The 17,489-nt window shown below is 41.3% G+C and overlaps 1 protein-coding gene across 4 annotated transcripts in view; it reads right to left on the bottom strand.

Annotated features, from left to right (window-relative positions):
* Nucleotides 1-745: 745 nt before the first annotated feature.
* Nucleotides 746-17,489, bottom strand: part of LOC311527124 (uncharacterized protein CXorf58) — a gene marked incomplete at its 5' end in the record, with an annotated part of 48,100 nt that continues 31,356 nt past the window's right edge. Inside the window, 4 exons of one of the 4 annotated variants that reach the window (XM_084640771.1) lie at nucleotides 746-3,350; nucleotides 3,664-3,718; nucleotides 5,870-5,983; nucleotides 15,592-15,742. In XM_084640771.1, coding sequence (XP_084496897.1) covers nucleotides 3,160-3,350; nucleotides 3,664-3,718; nucleotides 5,870-5,983; nucleotides 15,592-15,742 — 511 coding nt within the window. In that variant the 3' untranslated portion in view covers nucleotides 746-3,159. Of the gene's footprint in view, nucleotides 3,351-3,663; nucleotides 3,719-5,869; nucleotides 5,984-10,534; nucleotides 13,484-15,591; nucleotides 15,743-17,489 lie in introns of those variants that run through there. The other 3 variants (XM_084640774.1, XM_084640772.1, XM_084640773.1) reach the window with 3 other exon arrangements.

Below are 17,489 nucleotides of genomic sequence, written 5' to 3'. Positions count from 1 at the left end.
ATCTTATTTTTACTCCTCTTTTGCTCTTTTTGTTACTTAGCCCATTTTCTGACGTTGTTATGTGAATGGGACAGCAAAGATTAGTAGTCCTGCTGTCTAGGTAGGCTTGTACAAGCCTATCATGAGTAATATTGAGCATTTCATCCTGCTATCTGGGGGTGAGCTGGGGAACCATTGTTGATCTGGAAATTTGGTCTTCATGATTTAAGTATAACAGGCTAAAGAGAGAAGGCCAAGATTTTTACAAAAATGGGTGTCTAAAGTTATGTTCCTAAATCTGTAGTTCAGCACCTACGTAAGTGGCCTGATTTTTCTAAAATGCTGAGCACCCTGCTGCTCCCACTAAAGGCAAAGGGAATGCTGGATGCTTGGTACTCTTGAAAACAAGGCTAGTTATTTAGGTGCTTATGCCCCTTAGACCATATTTAACTTCAGGCACCCAGTTTTTAAAATCTTGTTTAAGGCCTGTAATACTAATTAATTTGTAAAATTCTAACTTGAACTAATTATTGGTTTCAGCTTCCGCTGATGTGTTGGCTGTAAACATTTGAGAATTAAGAATTATTGGAATTTGCTTGGTTCAGAATGTCTGGGAGGCTGGAAAATGTTTTGTAACATACATTTTTACCATGCTCATTATTTCAGTCAATAAATATATAATTAATCCCCATTATCTTTTACATTGTGATGTAGCTTTTGAAAAAAAATTGTTAATTTTTGTTATAGCTTAGAGGGATGTTTTCTTTTTCACTAAACCATTTTATGTGCATTTGCCTTTAGTACCCATGCTCCTTAGTCAGTGCTTAAATAAAAACAAACAAAAAAATCAAGGCTAGCTAATCAGAGACTTGCATGTCATCATTGAGATCTTTTGAATATGATTATTATATTAACTCGAGGGTTTTTTTGCCACTTAAATGTGCCCCTAGTTAATGAGGAGAAAGGTAAACCCTAACCCTTTATAGTAAAATTGCTCATTTATCTCCCCCATTTCTTTTTTTACTTTTTAAAACTTGGCGCACAGCCTGCTTTTAAACAGCAACAGTACTCAATGTTGTAAAAAGGGACAGACATACTTAGTCCAATCTCTGTTTCTCAATTTAAAAAAAAGTTAGTGTTGGGTTCTTGTCTAGCTGTCTCAGTTTTCTTCCTGGTTCTAGGAGGAAGCCTGTTTTCTTATTAGGGGCCAGAAGCTGCAAAGTGCTGAGCACTGTCAGTTCTCATTGGGAGCCCAGCATGCTCAATACCAGGCAGGTTTGCAAAAGAACTCAGTACCTATTTAAGCACCAAAGTAAGTGGCCAGATTTTCAAAATTAAGCCACTAGCAAGGAGTGCGCTTAGCACTTGTGAAAGTCTGGCTGTATAGATTCAGCTGGAAGGAGGCAATTACTGATTCTGCAGAAAGAGGCAGCTACTATTTCAGAAGGCTCACTAGCCTGAGGGACCTGTGGCAATTCAAGGCCTGATGATTTTGCTGTCTACTTTCGTATGCTTTATGCCATTGGAAAACTTAAAATCCCTGCTTTTCAGTCACCAATTCTTAGTCCTGGTGGTTTGTGACTTTAACACTCTTGGGGTATGCCTACATAGGGATAAAAGACCCATAGCATGGCCGCAGCTAGCCCAGGTCAGCTGACTCGGGGTCAGGCTGTGGGGCTAAAAATCATTTGTGTAGACATCTGGGCTTAGGATGAAGCCCGAGCTCTAGGACCTTCCACTCTATACAGAGATTTTTTTTCAGCCCTGGAACCTGAGCCCCGCAAGTCCAAGTCAGCTGAACTGGGCCAGCTATGAGTTTTTTATCCCGCATAGACATACCCTTTGGGCCCTGAGACATGCAGTCCTGTCGTCTTGCTCTTGGGACCTTCTTTCTGCAGAAGCAAATGCTGTCTTTTTACTGATAATATAATAATCATCCGCATCCGAGATGGAGCTTCTTCCTACACTCAGGAAGCAAAGGATAAAATTAAACGTACAAATTAAATTAGGTTAAAAACCATACATATACCAATACTGGTCTTTAACTCAACGTGACCACTTCTTCATAAAGTGCGGGTTGGCTTGAGGGTATGATATCAGCTGCTTTTTCTGAAATACACAATTCTGCACCTTATGTCTTTTGTTTCATAAAGGACTAACTGAAGAAAAATCATGCATTTTTAAAATGGGGATGTCATTGACAGGAATGTTTTGCCTTTATTGAAATATTTTTTTCTTGACAAAAAAAAATAGGGAATTGGGCTTCAATTCTTCAGACATAGGCATATTTTTAGCTTTACATAGATGAGTAGTCCATTGAAATAAAATTAAAAGCTATGCCAACTATTTAAAAGTCTATTCACGTGTAAAGTTAAGCGTGTGCCAAAATGTCGGTAGGATTGGAGCCTTAGAGAAAACTTGCTTTCCCTCCACCTCTATCCAATATAGTACCTTGGGAATTTATTCTAATAAGCATGTTATGTCAGAGTTAAAACACTCAAGTTGTGTGGAAAGGGTAAAGGAGGAAACACAAAAGGAAAGATATGTTGGCTATTTAAAACTAAGTTTTCCAATGTTTTATAAGTAACAGTTTGAGATTTTAATGTTTATAAGACAATCTGAAAAAGTTTAAAATAAACACTAATGACTACTTTTGTTATGGCATCTGTATTTTATTTTTCTTGGATTGCTAAATCTACAGTTTCAGCATGTGTAAGATGTTAAAACAAGTACATACTATGTTTGAAGTAAAACTAAAAAAATTATGCTGATGGCATCTGTAATATTAACAAAATATAGTACTGTTAAACAGGTGGCAGAAAAATAGACTGCTGAGCACAGCTTCCCTGGACTTCCCCTCTCCCCAAATTTCAGCACATGTTTCTGTGCTTTTTAAAAAAGTTTGAAGTATCAAATTCAAATAATATTTAGATTATAATTGAGTTAGTAGCTGGGGGAAAACCACTTTCTACTTGCAAGTGATATTCCTTATATAGCGCACAGGGGAAAGAAAGGTTGGTGTAAACATAAAAAATGAAATGTTACCTAGAACTGCAGTAATAGCTATACTTCTATAGAAGGTTTTTATTTCCTCAGTGAACCCACCTAACTGACATTTAATGCAGGTCGTGGGACTAGATGGAGGGAATAGCAAACCTCCCAGTCTGATTTTCTCTTTTCCTATGTATTATTTTGCAGAGCTTTAAAAAATGAATTGTCATAAATTGAAGAATGTAATTTCACTGTAGTTTCATGACTTTCCAGTCCTGTATGAGATGGTTGTGTTTTGAAAAGAATGTTTCCAGTAAGTTGATGGAAAAAGTTATTTGCGAGTTCTTCTGTGTGTGCTGTAGCAATTGGAAGTAGTCTGCCTGTTTAAAAACAAATATAGAGAGTTTTTATGTACATTTTTGGTTAATTGTCTAATATTCACCCCAAGGCTGCTATAAAATTCTTAGAATAATTTAAGGTTTGCCTTTTATAACTATTTTAAAAAGCCTTTGGTTTTTGGCAGAAGTTAACTTTTCCTAGCTATGGATACAATATGTTCAGACGTGTATGTGCTCTGTTCTGTTTTTAAATTGAAAAAATGTACAAAGTGTGTATAAGAAAAGTGTAAATAAAATATTTTTCATCTTTAAGCACACGGTTGCGTAATCTCTGCAATAACTAAATGCAGTATACCTGGAGATCTTTTTTTTGCACCCAAGACTTGTGGATCCAACTGGGTAAGTATTATCTTAAAAAAAAAAAAAAATGCAATTCACAAAGTTGTATTAACACCCTAAGAAGTTTCAATAAGTCAAGTTGAATATGTTTGTACAGAGTACAGGCGTTGTCTTTTGGTGTTGTTTTTTTATAATCCTCCTCTTTCAAATCCCCCACACATCCCCAAGATGTATTCTCATGTGTTCATGTGCTCTAGGGCCTAGTCTAATCCCCATTTGAGACTTGACTTCACTAGGCATTGGATCAGGCCTGTACTGTGTCAAAAGCTCTACCAGTTCAGACCAGCTTTTTCAAGTGTAGACTGATGTGTCTTTCAAAGTTGCTGTTTCCTCATCCTTGATTGCTCCTGTAGGATGTGACTGCTGAAATTTTCTAGAACCCAGCTCTCTTGTCTGTCATCGTGGCTCATTATTATTGCCTTTGGGTTTTTTTTGTTTAGACAAAAATGTATCTTGGGTTTGGACAATATACAGGAATCTATCAGAATGAGATATAGTGAACAACAATATCTAAAAAGAGTTATCAAGGACTACGTTTGTAACTCAATGTCTAGACCTGTAACTACTTTAATAACTTAAAAAAATAAAAATAAAGCCAACCTGGATATCCAAACCAGAGACCAAGAAGGGAAGAGAATCTGTCACCCAACAATTTTCCTCAGTTATCAATATGCTCAGTCTATTTTAGGATAACAAGCTTTTGGAGCCCCAGTGATCACAGAAGGCTAATTGATTTAAAAGAACTGAAGATTTTCCATCAGCAAGATTCCATGTACATTTCAGCATTCATTTAATAAATTTTTTAAAGTAGGTCAATGTTCTGTCAGTGTTGGAAAATAAAGATCAAAATGTACTTTAATTTAATTTACTGAAAGTAAATATTATGGTCTCTCCATTTTGTCTGCTCAGGTAGCCTGACTAGCGACCTTCCCGGTGTGTCTTGTTCACTTCACTTTCCAAATCTTATCTCTCCCTGTCCAAAAACAAAACAAAACCCCACAGTATTTTACAAGACTCTGTTCAGCTCCTTTTTGTCTGTGTCCCTTCTGTTTGTTCCCCTTCCTTTCTCCTCATCCTTCTTTGTCACCTTAACTTTTTTTCCATTTTAATTTTTCCAATGTTCCTCCCTCGGATCTTTCATGTCATATTTCCACTTTTTGATACCTCAGTTGCCTCTTAAGGAGGGCACGCTCCTGTTTTGTGACTGACATGTATCAGGATGAACTCTCTCTCTCTCTCTCTTTAGTTTTACTCTCTCCTACCCTCTTGGGATTTATTCTTCCCCTTTTGTCTTATCCCACTCATTTCTTAATTTCATTCTTCTGCCTGCTAGTCTCATTCAGCTACTTGGTATATTTACCCTACTGCAGCAGCTCAGTATATGTAGCCCTAATCTCCAGTAAAATAAAGTGCAGTGTCTGAACTTAATACTGCTTTTCCTCTTCTATACAGTACTTCACACTCATGGCCAGTACTGATTCCCTATCTGCTACTTGGGAATACTCCATGCTATTCCAAAACCACCCAATCTGGTCCATCAGCAATTCCTGTGATTAGCACTCTGCTTCCCACTCCATGTAAGTTATACATAAAGTAGGAAAGTGGAGCTACAGCCCCAAAGAGCACTTCAGCTCTCCACCTTAGGCGGTGGGTGCTACCCTGTCCACTGCATCTGTGGGCACCTATTTATCCCCACTGATCTGTGTTGCATTGATAAACTAGAATGAAGTGAGATTGTAAGAGAAACTCAAAGGATTGTGTTGTCTGATCAACATTGCAAGGTTAGTTTATGGTCCTCAAGGACTGATAAGCCATATAAAGACAATCTTGATAACCTGTATTAGTCAGGGATTTCCAGAAATGCTGAGCAAATATCAAGATAATAATAGAAATGTTCCATTTGTAGGAAACACATATTTGATAAGTTTTTGTATATACAATTGTCAGCTCTCTTCCTCTCTCCATATCATGCTGTGCTTTATCAGGGGCATCATTACTTGTCTCCTTTATTTAAATAGATGTGATATTACACTTTTGCATGTGTCTTTCTCCTTCAAGGGAAGACACTCTGGGCTACACACAGAGACTATGCTACAAATATAGCCTAGATCAGACATACTTCGAACTCTCTCTGTTCACTCCCTATGAACTCCACCAGTTACCTTCCACAGTGTAGATTTTGTCTGTGCAGGAAAAAATGTGAATCCCTTGAGACAGGCCCTGATGCTTTCTGTATCCAAGCAATCTGGCTCATTCCATCTCGGCTCTCTTCCATGCTGTTGGGAACATTAATTGTTTGTTCATGGAATCACAATCTCAATAAAAGAACTGAAAGGTTAATCTTTAAAATTTAAAAACTCAGAGGAGGAATAATCATTGGTTATAATGCAGAAGGGAATCTTTGAACAATAACATTGCTGCCATAAATGGAATATAGGAGATAACACTTCAGTGTCTTGTGACAAATCCTAATCCAGTGCCTCTGTTTGCATATCTAGTTACTTACAATTTGTAGACTGCAGGTGAAAAAAGAAAGCTGAGTGGTCAGAGCCACTTCTAGCCCTACTTATTTTATTGATGCAACTTCAGACACAATGCTGCATTATCTATTATTAGTAACAACATAAATATAATTGACTACTTTCAGCTATGGCTGCACAACTCCAGTATATTTCAGTGGAGTTTGTCTACATGTGGCTGAGACTAGAGTTCTGAAACTAGAAACTGGCATAATGAGACCTAACCTTCTGCTATTCCCTCTCTGAAAGAGAAGAGAAATTTGCATACCTAAGCTATCAAATAATACTACCTCATTCAAAATAAGAACCAGTGAAATTATTTGGAGGGAAGGGAGGATACAGGACAGCCAGCTGTAGTAACACTAAAGTGTTGATCATACAAAATGTAGGACTCCCGCTTTATAGTGCCCCCTTAGATTGTTTTCATAGCTAATGCAAAAGACCTTAGATACTTTCTGTTGTATATGGGACAGGCACCTACTTGAAGATGTAGTTTTTCAGAAACTGCATATTCTTTTTCTACAGCTGTGTGTGTATTTTGGCACTTTCAAAAAATCAGTATTCTTTGCTAATTTTTGCTACTTATTCCCCTCCATGGGTAAGCACAACTCTTTTACAGTTAACTGAGGCAAGCAGTGAGGGCTAGAAGTGAGTGCTGCTCTCTACATATGCTAGATAGAATAAGCAGAGAACTCAGCAGCTGCCAGTGCTGGTAACATTTCCCACAACATATGGATCCTGCAGCTTGCTTTGCAACTGGTTAATGTTGGTTTTAGGTGTGTGTTACGGTATTACGGCTGCATGGATGGGGTTCATTGGCAAAGACCAGATATTACATGTTGATTTGTCTACATCTGGCAATAATGAAGGCATGAGGTACCCGCCAATCAGGTGCTGGAGATGTGATCGTAGTCTCTAAAGGGCTGGATGGGCTACAGCACGTCTTTTTCAAGGAAGGGTATCATCGCTGGTTTCAAGCCCCATGGTGAGAGAGGGGTGGCACTACATGGAGCTATGGTGAGTACTAACACCCACTGTCACATTTACCACAGCTGCAACGGAGAGGAGGGGGATGTGGGGAACCACCTCACTGCCCACATTAGCTTGACTCAAAAGAATTAAAATGTCTCCACTCTCAGATGAGAAACTGGAATTCTGATGGCTATTCCCAGTACTTCAGCTAACATTCTGGAAAAAATGGTCACAAGCATACCAGTATTTCCAGCTTCACGCTCTCAACTTCTAGCAGTCAGGCTCCACATCTAGTCTGCTTTTGAATGAAAGTCGCCTCAGAACTTGGGTTGTGACAAATAAGCGTTTGCCTACTTAAGGATTTTGCACAATGCTTCAGATGAATCTGCAGCGCTATTATACAGCAGAACTAAAATACAGGTGATCAAAACTGCTGCAAATTTGTTGCCTAACTGAAGGAATGAACAGTACTGGATGCCTGGCAAGAGACAAAGCTTCAGCTATAAAGGATAGCACATTGCTGTGGTCTAATGCATGGGTTTACGGCTTGCTGCCTACCAGACTTTACCCTTAGCGGTACATACCTGCTTTTAAGCTCTGGCGCTCGTAGATGTGGCTGCAGCCCATTCTGTGCCTTTTTTTATTTTAACGGATTAAAGATGTAGAGTAGTAGGGACGGGGATGTTCTTTTAGGAGTGAGTAACAATAGCCCAAGGGTTCAATTTTAAGATCGGGCTCTTCATAACTAAAGTGTGGTTCTACTTTGAATATCAACTGTGCAGAAAGGACATTGTTTATTTGTTTTCAAAATTGTACCAGTTGTACTCAATTCACTAGAAAAACATTTTTACTTGCTGTTAGCCCTGCAAACTCAACCTGGGATCTGATAGTTAACCAGGTTAATTTATTACTGGTAATGATACATGGAAAACAAGGTTCTCCAGGCCTTGTGGTCAAAGACTATTTTCAGTGGGTTTGCAGGGGGCTGCTTCCCTACAGCTCTTGATAAGGCCCACCCAGGAAAAGAATTGCAGCTCGCTGTGTTGGCTCAGCAGGACGAAAACAAGGAGAAAAAGATTAATTTAATAATTGCACTTAGAGGGTATGAGTTTGAATACACACACGTGAATCAATCTACTAGTAAGAAAGTACCATTTTTACATATTCAGTTTGGATTTAGCCACTATAAAAAAATGTCCTTGGTACAGTACTGGAGGATCAGCTCTCACTTTCTTTTATTACTATGACACATATTGCTACCCCATGCAGTGTCCTTGGGATCCATTGTTTTAAATGAATGGTTTATGTATGATTGTGTTCTACTCCAGGGGGAGGACTACCACAGCTCCTCCAGGAAGTAAAAACAGGGGGTTTGTGATTAAGGCAAATCCAACCAGGTTGTAATGCCCTCAGAAAAGTACTACTACGAGCTGGGGAGGCTCGTATATATTGGGTCAAAGTGGATTCTCCAGAGACCAATAGCCAAAGAAAGGAGCTTTGGATAAATAGCCTGAGTTGAAACTGACTAGGGACTTATTTTCTGATCCAGCAAAGGGACAGGATCTACTGTCTGGGACTGCAGGGCACTCCTTTCAGAAGGGGTGGAAGGACTTGACCTGTGAGGACCTCATAAGACTGATGGGTGACCTCTGGTAAACTTTTAGCAGGCATATAAGAACTTATTTTTTTTTTAATTTTATTTTTTCCTTTGTAATGCTTTCACCTTAATAAAGGTGCTTACTCACCAAGAGCTGGGTGGTAACTTGTAACACACCCTTCGTAGCCTTTGGAGGGAGAGGAAAATGCAGGCCACCAGGCTTTTTAGGCAGTCTGGCTTGCTGGGGTTATCGCAGTGTAAGCAAAGACCTGTGCAGCCATAAAACCCCCCAGTCACAAAGGGAGTGAGATTGTGGATATCTACTCAGGAAAAGTGACAGCTGGAAGCCAGAAACCTTTAAGTGGTTGCCCTCAAGGGACCACATGGGAAAACAGGATCACCTACCTTGAAACTGAGACTTTAACACCTAGCTTCTATTAATATAATCTGTCCAACTCTCTCAGCTCCTAATATTTCCCCTAGGCAAGCCATTTTCAGCTATTATGAAAGAAAAACTTCCTGATTTTAGTGTTCACTGACAGACCTATTATCCACAGATTCTTTGTTCTTGATTTAATTTAAGCAAGTTCATTCAGTTTAGGCCCTATCTACATTATAATTAGAATTAGGTTGGGGAGACCTCGTTGTAACATGATTAACTGATGTAGTTAACATGACCCTGCCCCATGCTAAAACACTGTACTATTCACCTTTAAAAACAATACTTGTGGTACCTTCATCTTCCCTGATTCTTACTACTATTAGTGGGGAAAATTAAAGTTTAGGGGAGGAAGCAACCAGGTGAGAAAGAGATCGTATCTGTGTTGTCTCAGAAAAGGAGACAGAGAAAGCAAAAATGAAAAATCAGAATGGCAGATGCATGACACTCCCATGGATTATAAATTCACAACTTTTTTAGGAACTAGCTTGAGGCCCCTACCTTGACTACCACCAACCTGACACCTCATATTGGAGCATCTTGTAGTCAGGACCAATTGGGGGGGCGGAGGGAAGAACGCACAAAAGGGGAAGTTTTCCCTGGGGCCCCTGTCTGAGAGGGCCCTCGGGGTGGTCCTGTGAGCTGGCAGGAGGGATAGAGTGGTACTCAGGTTTGGCCGGATCACCCTCCCCACCCCTGTCACTAGGTGGGGGCACCAGGCCAAACCTGAGTGGTGATGTGACTCCGCATACCGGGTCAGAATGCCACTCTCTGACGTGGTGATGGAGGGGCAGCTGGGCCAAACGCGGGTGGAGCTGTATTGTACACGCCGGGTCACAACACCTGAAGCAGGGCCCAGCACCGTGGGACAGGAGTCAAGCTGCTGCTGTGGGATAAGTGCAGGGCAGACTTACTCTTCAAGGTCTGTCCCCCATTCTCCCTCAAAATAATTTTTTTTTAGGTGGAGGAGGGCCTGAGTTTTTGCTCTGGGACCCCCAAAATATCTGTGCAGCCTGCCCACAATTCCCCTAGCAGTGTGCTGATGCAGTGGCTCATTAGTGATGGAAGGGAAAGCTTCAGACAGTTGCAACATCATCACTGTATTTCCTCTGCAGTATTTTGATTTTCTTGGGGACCTATCTACATCTTGATTATGTCTAACACTGCCTCGCTTGTGAAATATGCTGCTATCACAGTCTAAGGTGATATCATTACAGCATTTCACTTAATACTTCTAGAAACAGTTTTTCATTTCCAAAATCAAAGTTGAGAGTTTCAAAGCTGATTAGGAGATTGATACTTTTATTAAGGTTTGCGTAAGGGAGATTTTTTTAGTTATAGCTGTACCATAACTAGGGGCTTGGCTACACTTGCGAGTTACAGCGCAATAAAGGAGCCCCAGGCACACTAGCTCACTACCTGTCCACACTGGCAAGGCACGTAGAGCGCTCTGACTCCGTGGCTACAGCGCTGCTGGTACTCCACCTCGGCGAGTGGAATAACATTTGCTGCGCCCCCCGCTCGAGTGCCGTGGCGCCAGTGTGAATGAGGTGTTGCTTTACTGTGCTCTGATCAGCCTCTGGAAATGTCCCATAATCCCCTTACGTCAAGTGGCCACTCTTGTCATTGTTTGGAATCAGGTGTAGGAATGTGGCAATGCCCTTTGAAAGCTCCGTTTCTGACAGCCGGCTGCTTATCTGCTCTGAGACAAAGCAACCATTAGAGTGGAATGCTGTGTGTGTGAGAGAGAGGCAGGGGGAGTGGTGAGGGGGGGGGTCTGCTGCTGTCTGAATTTACAAGACAGCATGTTGACATGCTCTCAGCTCCCCAAAAACCCACTCTCTCTCCCTGCACATTCACAACACACTCCCTGTCACACTCCACCCACCCCCCACATTTGAAAAACACGCAGCCAGTTGCATGCTGGGATAGCTGCCCATAATGTACCACTCCCAGTGCCGCTGCAAATGCCCAAATGTGGCCACACCAGTGCGCTTGAAGCTGTCAGTGTGGACAGACTGCAGCGCTTTCCCTACTGCGGTCTAAGAAGGCTGGTTTAACTCAAAGCGCTCTGCATCTGCAAGTGTAGCTATGCCCTGAAGCACTATCGTTATACCGGTATAACTCCACCATTGGACATTCTTATTCTGGACTAAGAGTGGGTTTTTTTTCAGTAGCTTAAACTGCTTCCAAAGTGGCAAGCTAAACTGCAAAAAGCCACTCTTTTATGCCGGAATAAAACACGTTAACACATTTTTAAAAACCACTGATTTTCTGAGTCTGAGCAAGCCATGGAAAATTATCCAACATAAATGTGCAAAGTGAAAAGACTATATTGCCATCTTCTCCTCTACTATGTATCTCAGAGCAAGAGACAATTAGTCTCTTTTGGAATTTAAAATTGGGACAAATTTACATTGGAGTCTATGGTCCCTGTGGCACATTCCAGTGGAAGCCATACACATTAGTCTGCAGTATTACTGGTTAGGATTAAGTCTAGTTACAAACAGCAAAGCAACGTCTTAATCTGAATAATTTTCCAATCAACCTAAATACTGAACAATTTAGGCAAAACTGAAGAGCTACTTTAGGAGTTGTGAAGGATTTGTAGCTGAACAATAGTAGTATCATCATATGTTTCAGCTAGTCCCCAGATTAGAGACTTCATTTTAGGTAGTCAAATTATGTTTAGTGTTAATTGAAAATAACCTTAGGCCTTGCATCCATGAAATATCAAAATACAACAGTATATTCTAGAATATAAAAACAATTGCTTCAACACTTAGTGTTCATTTGGTGCCAGTTATGAAGTATGGGAGGCATTCTTCTCACTATCCAAGTATCCATAACTTTTTCCTTGCTGTTTTTTGTGAAAGGTTACCCAAACACTGTAAAACAGTACTCAAGAGGAGAAAACAGGTGCTGGTGAAACTGAACTTCAGTTTTTAATTGAACAAATCCTTATGTTCTTAAATCGTATGGAACTAGATCCAACTCCCAGTGAACTGAGTGCGAATTTCTCCGTTGATTCCCAGTGGAGTTGGATTGGGCTTAATTGGCTCAATACTATACCCACTGAAGTCAACAGGAACAAGACTGAGCTCTAAATACAGTTAAGTAAACTAAATTCGCCTACAAAAAACCTTCAGGAAGTACGTTTCAGTGCAGTTCAGGTAACTCTCAAAAAATCAAAATAAACAACCCCTTCTTTCTTTACAGAAATTCTACACCTTACCAAAAAAGTCACTAAATTTACATCACTCACCTAACCTTAGTTGTGCCCATAATCTTGTTCTGCAATGGAAATAGCGTATTGATTTTATATAGTTTTTGTTTAATTAAAAAGTGTCCAGGTTTCAAATGGAATAAAGTTTTTGGGTCAAGTAGTATTAGTTCTTTACATTTTCTCACTTTCTTCATCAAGAAAAAGGGCATGGACATGTCCGTTACGAGAGTACCAGCAAGCTGTGACAAAGCTGGCTTGCTGGCTCCACATCATTTGGGGATTGTCCTTTGCTGGTAGAATCTCTATATAATTGATTAAGATAGCTTAAAAGTTGCTTTGCTCCCAGAGCTGTACAAAAGAACCTTAATATGGCCCTGTATCTGGCCCTATAACTTTAACATTGCTTTTAGGATTTCATTTCAACCTTCCCATAAAAATTCTACCCTGGAATGAAATGCTGCAAGTGAATTTTCAGGCAGACTGGTTTCATTTGGGGAAGTAGGGAGCAGAGGCTGGAAATTGAGCTTATTGTGGAATGCAATCTTCACCACTTAGTACCATTCCATAATGAAAATGAAATAAACAATGGCACAGCAAAACAATTACTGTAATCATACATTGTACACAAAATATACAGTGTTCACAGATAACCTGTACGTAGCTCAAATTCTAAATCTGTTACAGCCAAGCTGAAAGCAATTATATGTATGTAATCCCATGTTCTCTATGATCAAAATTTGCAACATATTGACGGCAGGGTAGGAAAGATTTGAAAATGTTTTCTGTTTACCACTACTGCTAATGTGAAATAACCATTATTAAAATTCAGAAATTAGGTGTGAGCGAAGATTCTCCAATGTCTTCAAGAGATAATGCCTGAGACCAGGCATACAATTTAGCTGCCTCTTGCTCCCACTCTTCATCAGAAAAGACAGAGTGATCCTCAAGGTCTTCAGCTGATACAGTCATAGTTTCTTGACGTTCAGTTAAGTGGCTTCTATTTGTAACATCCAATTTCTGTTCCTGAACAACATTATACACACTATTATATCAAAACAGGAAGAACTGTCTACTGCAGATCACATTATATAGCTTTGTAGTAAATTCAGATACACCAAACAGAACTCAACATTAGAGATTTGCTATTTCTCACTGTTACATGAATGCCAAAGCAAAGCCAAGACATGCACTTTTCAAATCTAGAGGAGCGAATTCTGTGACACGATTGTGTTGCAGTTACTAATTCACAGTATGAATGTTAGGACAGATAAGTTTAAAAGGTTTTGTTGAAATAAATATTTAAGTGTATTCAACAGTTTTAAGAAATAAATATACTATTAGTATGTCTCAGTCGAAACTCAGTCGAGAGAGAGGGAGAGTGTTTGGGGAGTTAGCTGACAACTCTCCCAAGCTCTTAGGCAGCAGATGCCTACTGGGTGAGAAGCCCAAGCTAGGACTGGAAGGGACTGTGAGTCAGGAGGGAAGGCTATAAGCAAGGATGATGAAGAGCTAGAAAGACTTGTGACTAGAGCTGAATGAGTAACTGATTTTTTCTTTGGTTGGTTGCAGTTTGAAAAAAATTATTGATTTGGGTTGAACTGAAATTTAAAAAAAAATTGGTGAATCAAACAAGTTGGGAAAAAATGTGGGTTGAATGAAATGTTGGGGTTTTTTTGTTTGCTTCAAAGTGAAACATTTCGGGTATTTTTAACTTTTTTATTAAGAGCAAAAGGAAATGAAGGGCTAGATTTACAAAATGTTCTAAGCTGTAGCCTTGTGATTGGAGCATTCACACAGGATTAGGAGACCCAGGCTCCAATCTCTCTTCTGCTTTATGTGGAGCAGAGATATGAACCCACATCATCCACACTGCAGGTGAGCACTCTAACCACTGAGTTGAAGGATACGTCTATCCATCATATGTACGGAATGAGGCTAGGGTCCTGTGGAATAAATGTGTGATCATGTAACTAAACACTATATAATACTGCATATACACAAAGGGGTGTATTAAGGTTTCATAGGCAACCTTAATTCTGACATTTCCTAACTTTTGTGTGCTGGACTTTGCAACCCTAATAATATTTCAGGATCGCTCTTTTGAGTATAATTTCCTAGATGTCTAAAAAAGCAAACAGAAAAAACAGCAATTCCATTAGGTGGCATTATATTGACAGGTGTAGTGTTGAAACCTTAGATCCATAGCAAAGACCTCTGCCATTTGAGCTGAGTAACCGATAGCAATAGTAGGTTTTTTATCCTCTATTAGGACCAGCACTAGAGGGTGCTGAGACTAGAAGGGAATTGGACATTTTGTCACTGAATTTAACAGATATTTGCTGACAGCAGAGGAATGCTGAGACTCAGGAATCTTGGGGTCCATTCCAGATTCAGAAGGGAAGTGTGCTCTACGGGTACAGACTCTTCTGCCCATTCCCCCCACAATCTTGACCCATTCTGCCCCATCCCCTCCAACCAGTCACTCTCAGTTCTTTCTCTATACCACCATAGCTCCTCATCCCAGTCCTAGTCTCTTAACCTAATCTTCCCAGCCTCAGACTTCTGCTCCTAGTCCTAGTCTCGCCCCTCCAGACTTCTTGCCAGCAGCTCCCTGCACAGCCAGTCCCAGTTCCTACCCCCTCCATGACTTGTCTCTTTCCCTCTCCCCAGCCTCCAGTTGCCTGCCCACATTGTCTCTCTACTGGCTCCCAGTTCCAGTCTCCCTTCCTGCCCTTCTCGTCTAACCTCCCTCAGCTCTTTGGTTCAGTATCTGTATCCAGCCAGGCCCAGATCTCCCCCTGCATCCTGGCTGCTTGTCACATCTCTCTACTTTCTCTCACCCCATTATTTCCCAGTCTCTTTGCCCTATCAGTCCCACCTCCTGCTCCTTATCAGATTTTCTTCCGCCTGCTCCACCTCTCTGCAGCTCCCAGCCTTTAGTCCCTGCAACGCCTTAGGTCTGGTTTTTGTCCAGGCTGTATTTGAATTAGAGGGCTTCCTCCCCCATGCTGCCTGGGTACCTGCCTATAATTGCAGGCCAGTGAGTATTTCCTGTACAGACTTGGTAGAGTAGTCTCCTGAAAAAAACATTCTGTGCATTTTCTATTTTGTATCACTAATGATTGATTTACCTCTCTCTCTTTTTCAAGTGCATGAACTCTTTTCATTTTTGCTACTTTCTGTCGAGCTTGGCGAGAACGACGTACTGAAGGTCTAGGCAGTGAAGAGAGCTGATAAGACCTAGATGAAGAGGTGGCTGTTGGAGGACAAGGTGTAGGAGACCTAGAAAATGTGAGAATTATGTAAAGAACCTAAATATGAAACATCTTTAAAGTTATGTCATATCTTGTGCTCCACTGAATGCTTAAACCAATGAAAGATTAAAAAAACCAAAACCTCCTAGATGAATGCAAGTTATGAAACCATATCCATTATTTCAGGAAAAAATGGTTAGAATATGTTTAAAAAATAGAAAATTCTATTTTAGTTCTAAATCCTCAGAATCTTTTCTTTATATCAGGAGCCCCACTTCTCTTAGTACATCCCATAATCCTTCTGCATAGCAGAGCCCAGAGGTATTAGCGTCCCCAGACACAGCTTCCATGAGATTGGAGTGCACACGTCAGACTTCAAAGATGGTATAATGGGTGCATCAGGCAATCTGGCAATTATGTTGTTTCTGAAACACATACCTTCCTCCTCACTATCCCCTCTCCCGGCCTCTAAGGTTCCTGTCTTGTGGCTATGTTCTAGACCTCACAGAGGTTACAATTTTGTAGACTGTGCCTAACTAAATAGTCTTTCCTAAAAAACAGTCAGAAGCCTCAGAGCTCACTGAAGCCAAAGGGTATGTCTACACTGCAAAGAAAAGCCCACAGTGCTGAGTGTCAGAGGCCAGGTCAATTGACTTGGGCTTGCAGGGCTCAGGCTGCAGAGCTAAAAATAGCTGTGTAGTCAATCCCACTTGGGCTAGAGCCCAAGCTCTGAAACCTGGAGAGGGTCTCAGAGCTCAGGTTCTAGCTTGAGCAGAAATGTCTACACAACTATTTTTAGCCCTGCATGCCTGAGTCAACTGACCCAGGCTCTGAGATTCAGTGCCATGGGTTTTTCTCTGCAGTGTAGACATACCCAAATACTTCAAACTTGAGTTTCTAGAACTAGCTTACCTTTCTTGGAGTTAAGGTACAAAAACAAAACCATTTTTCAAAAAGATAAATACCTCTAGTTTTTCAAGCTCTCCTATCTCTCCAAGACTTGGTCTACCACCAAACTTTCCTTAAAAAACCCAATAAGCACACAAATGTATACAGTCCATATTAATGCAGTTTTGTTAAAATTAGAGGAGAAACTTTTTTAAAAAATCAGTTTTGTGATACAAATGGAAGTATAGCAGTACTTTTTCTCCATAATGTAGCTTTTGCCTATGAGGGCTGCTGGGAGTCTGGTTTTCGACCAGAATGCCCAGTTGAAAAGGGATCCTGTTGGCTCTGGTCAGCACTGCTGACCGGGCTGCTAAAAGTCTGGTCAGCGGTGCAGCGGAAATAAGGCAGGCTCCCTGCCTGCCCTGGCTCCACAAGGCTCCTGGAAGCGGCCCGCATGTCCCTAGGCACAGTGGCGGCCAAGGAGGCTCCGCACGCTGCCCCTGCCTGCAGCGCCAGCTCCACAGCTCCCATTAGCCGGGAACCATGGCCAATGGACGCTGTGGGGGCGGTGCCTGCAGATGGAGGCAGTGCGCAGAGCCACTTCCAGGAGCCGCCTGAGGTAAGCGCCACTCGGAGCCCATATCCTGAACCCGCTCCTGCACCCCAACCCCTTGCCTGAGCCCCCTCCCGCACCCAAACTCATTCCTGGAGCCCACACCCCCTCCCATACACTCTGAACCCCTCAGCCCCAGCCTGGAGCTTCCTCCTGCACCCCAAGCCCTCAGCCCCAGCCCCACCCCAGAGCCCTCACACCCCACACTCCAACCCCCTGTCCCCAGCCCAGAGCCCTCTCCTGCACCCCAAACTCCTCATCCCTGGCCCCACCC

Source organism: Lepidochelys olivacea (genome assembly GCF_965140295.1).
Source record: "Lepidochelys olivacea isolate rLepOli2 genome assembly, chromosome: 1".
Taxonomy (NCBI): Eukaryota; Metazoa; Chordata; order Testudines; family Cheloniidae; genus Lepidochelys; species Lepidochelys olivacea.
The sequence above is the reverse complement of the archived record's forward strand: the minus strand, read 5'-3'. Positions and strand labels throughout refer to the sequence as shown.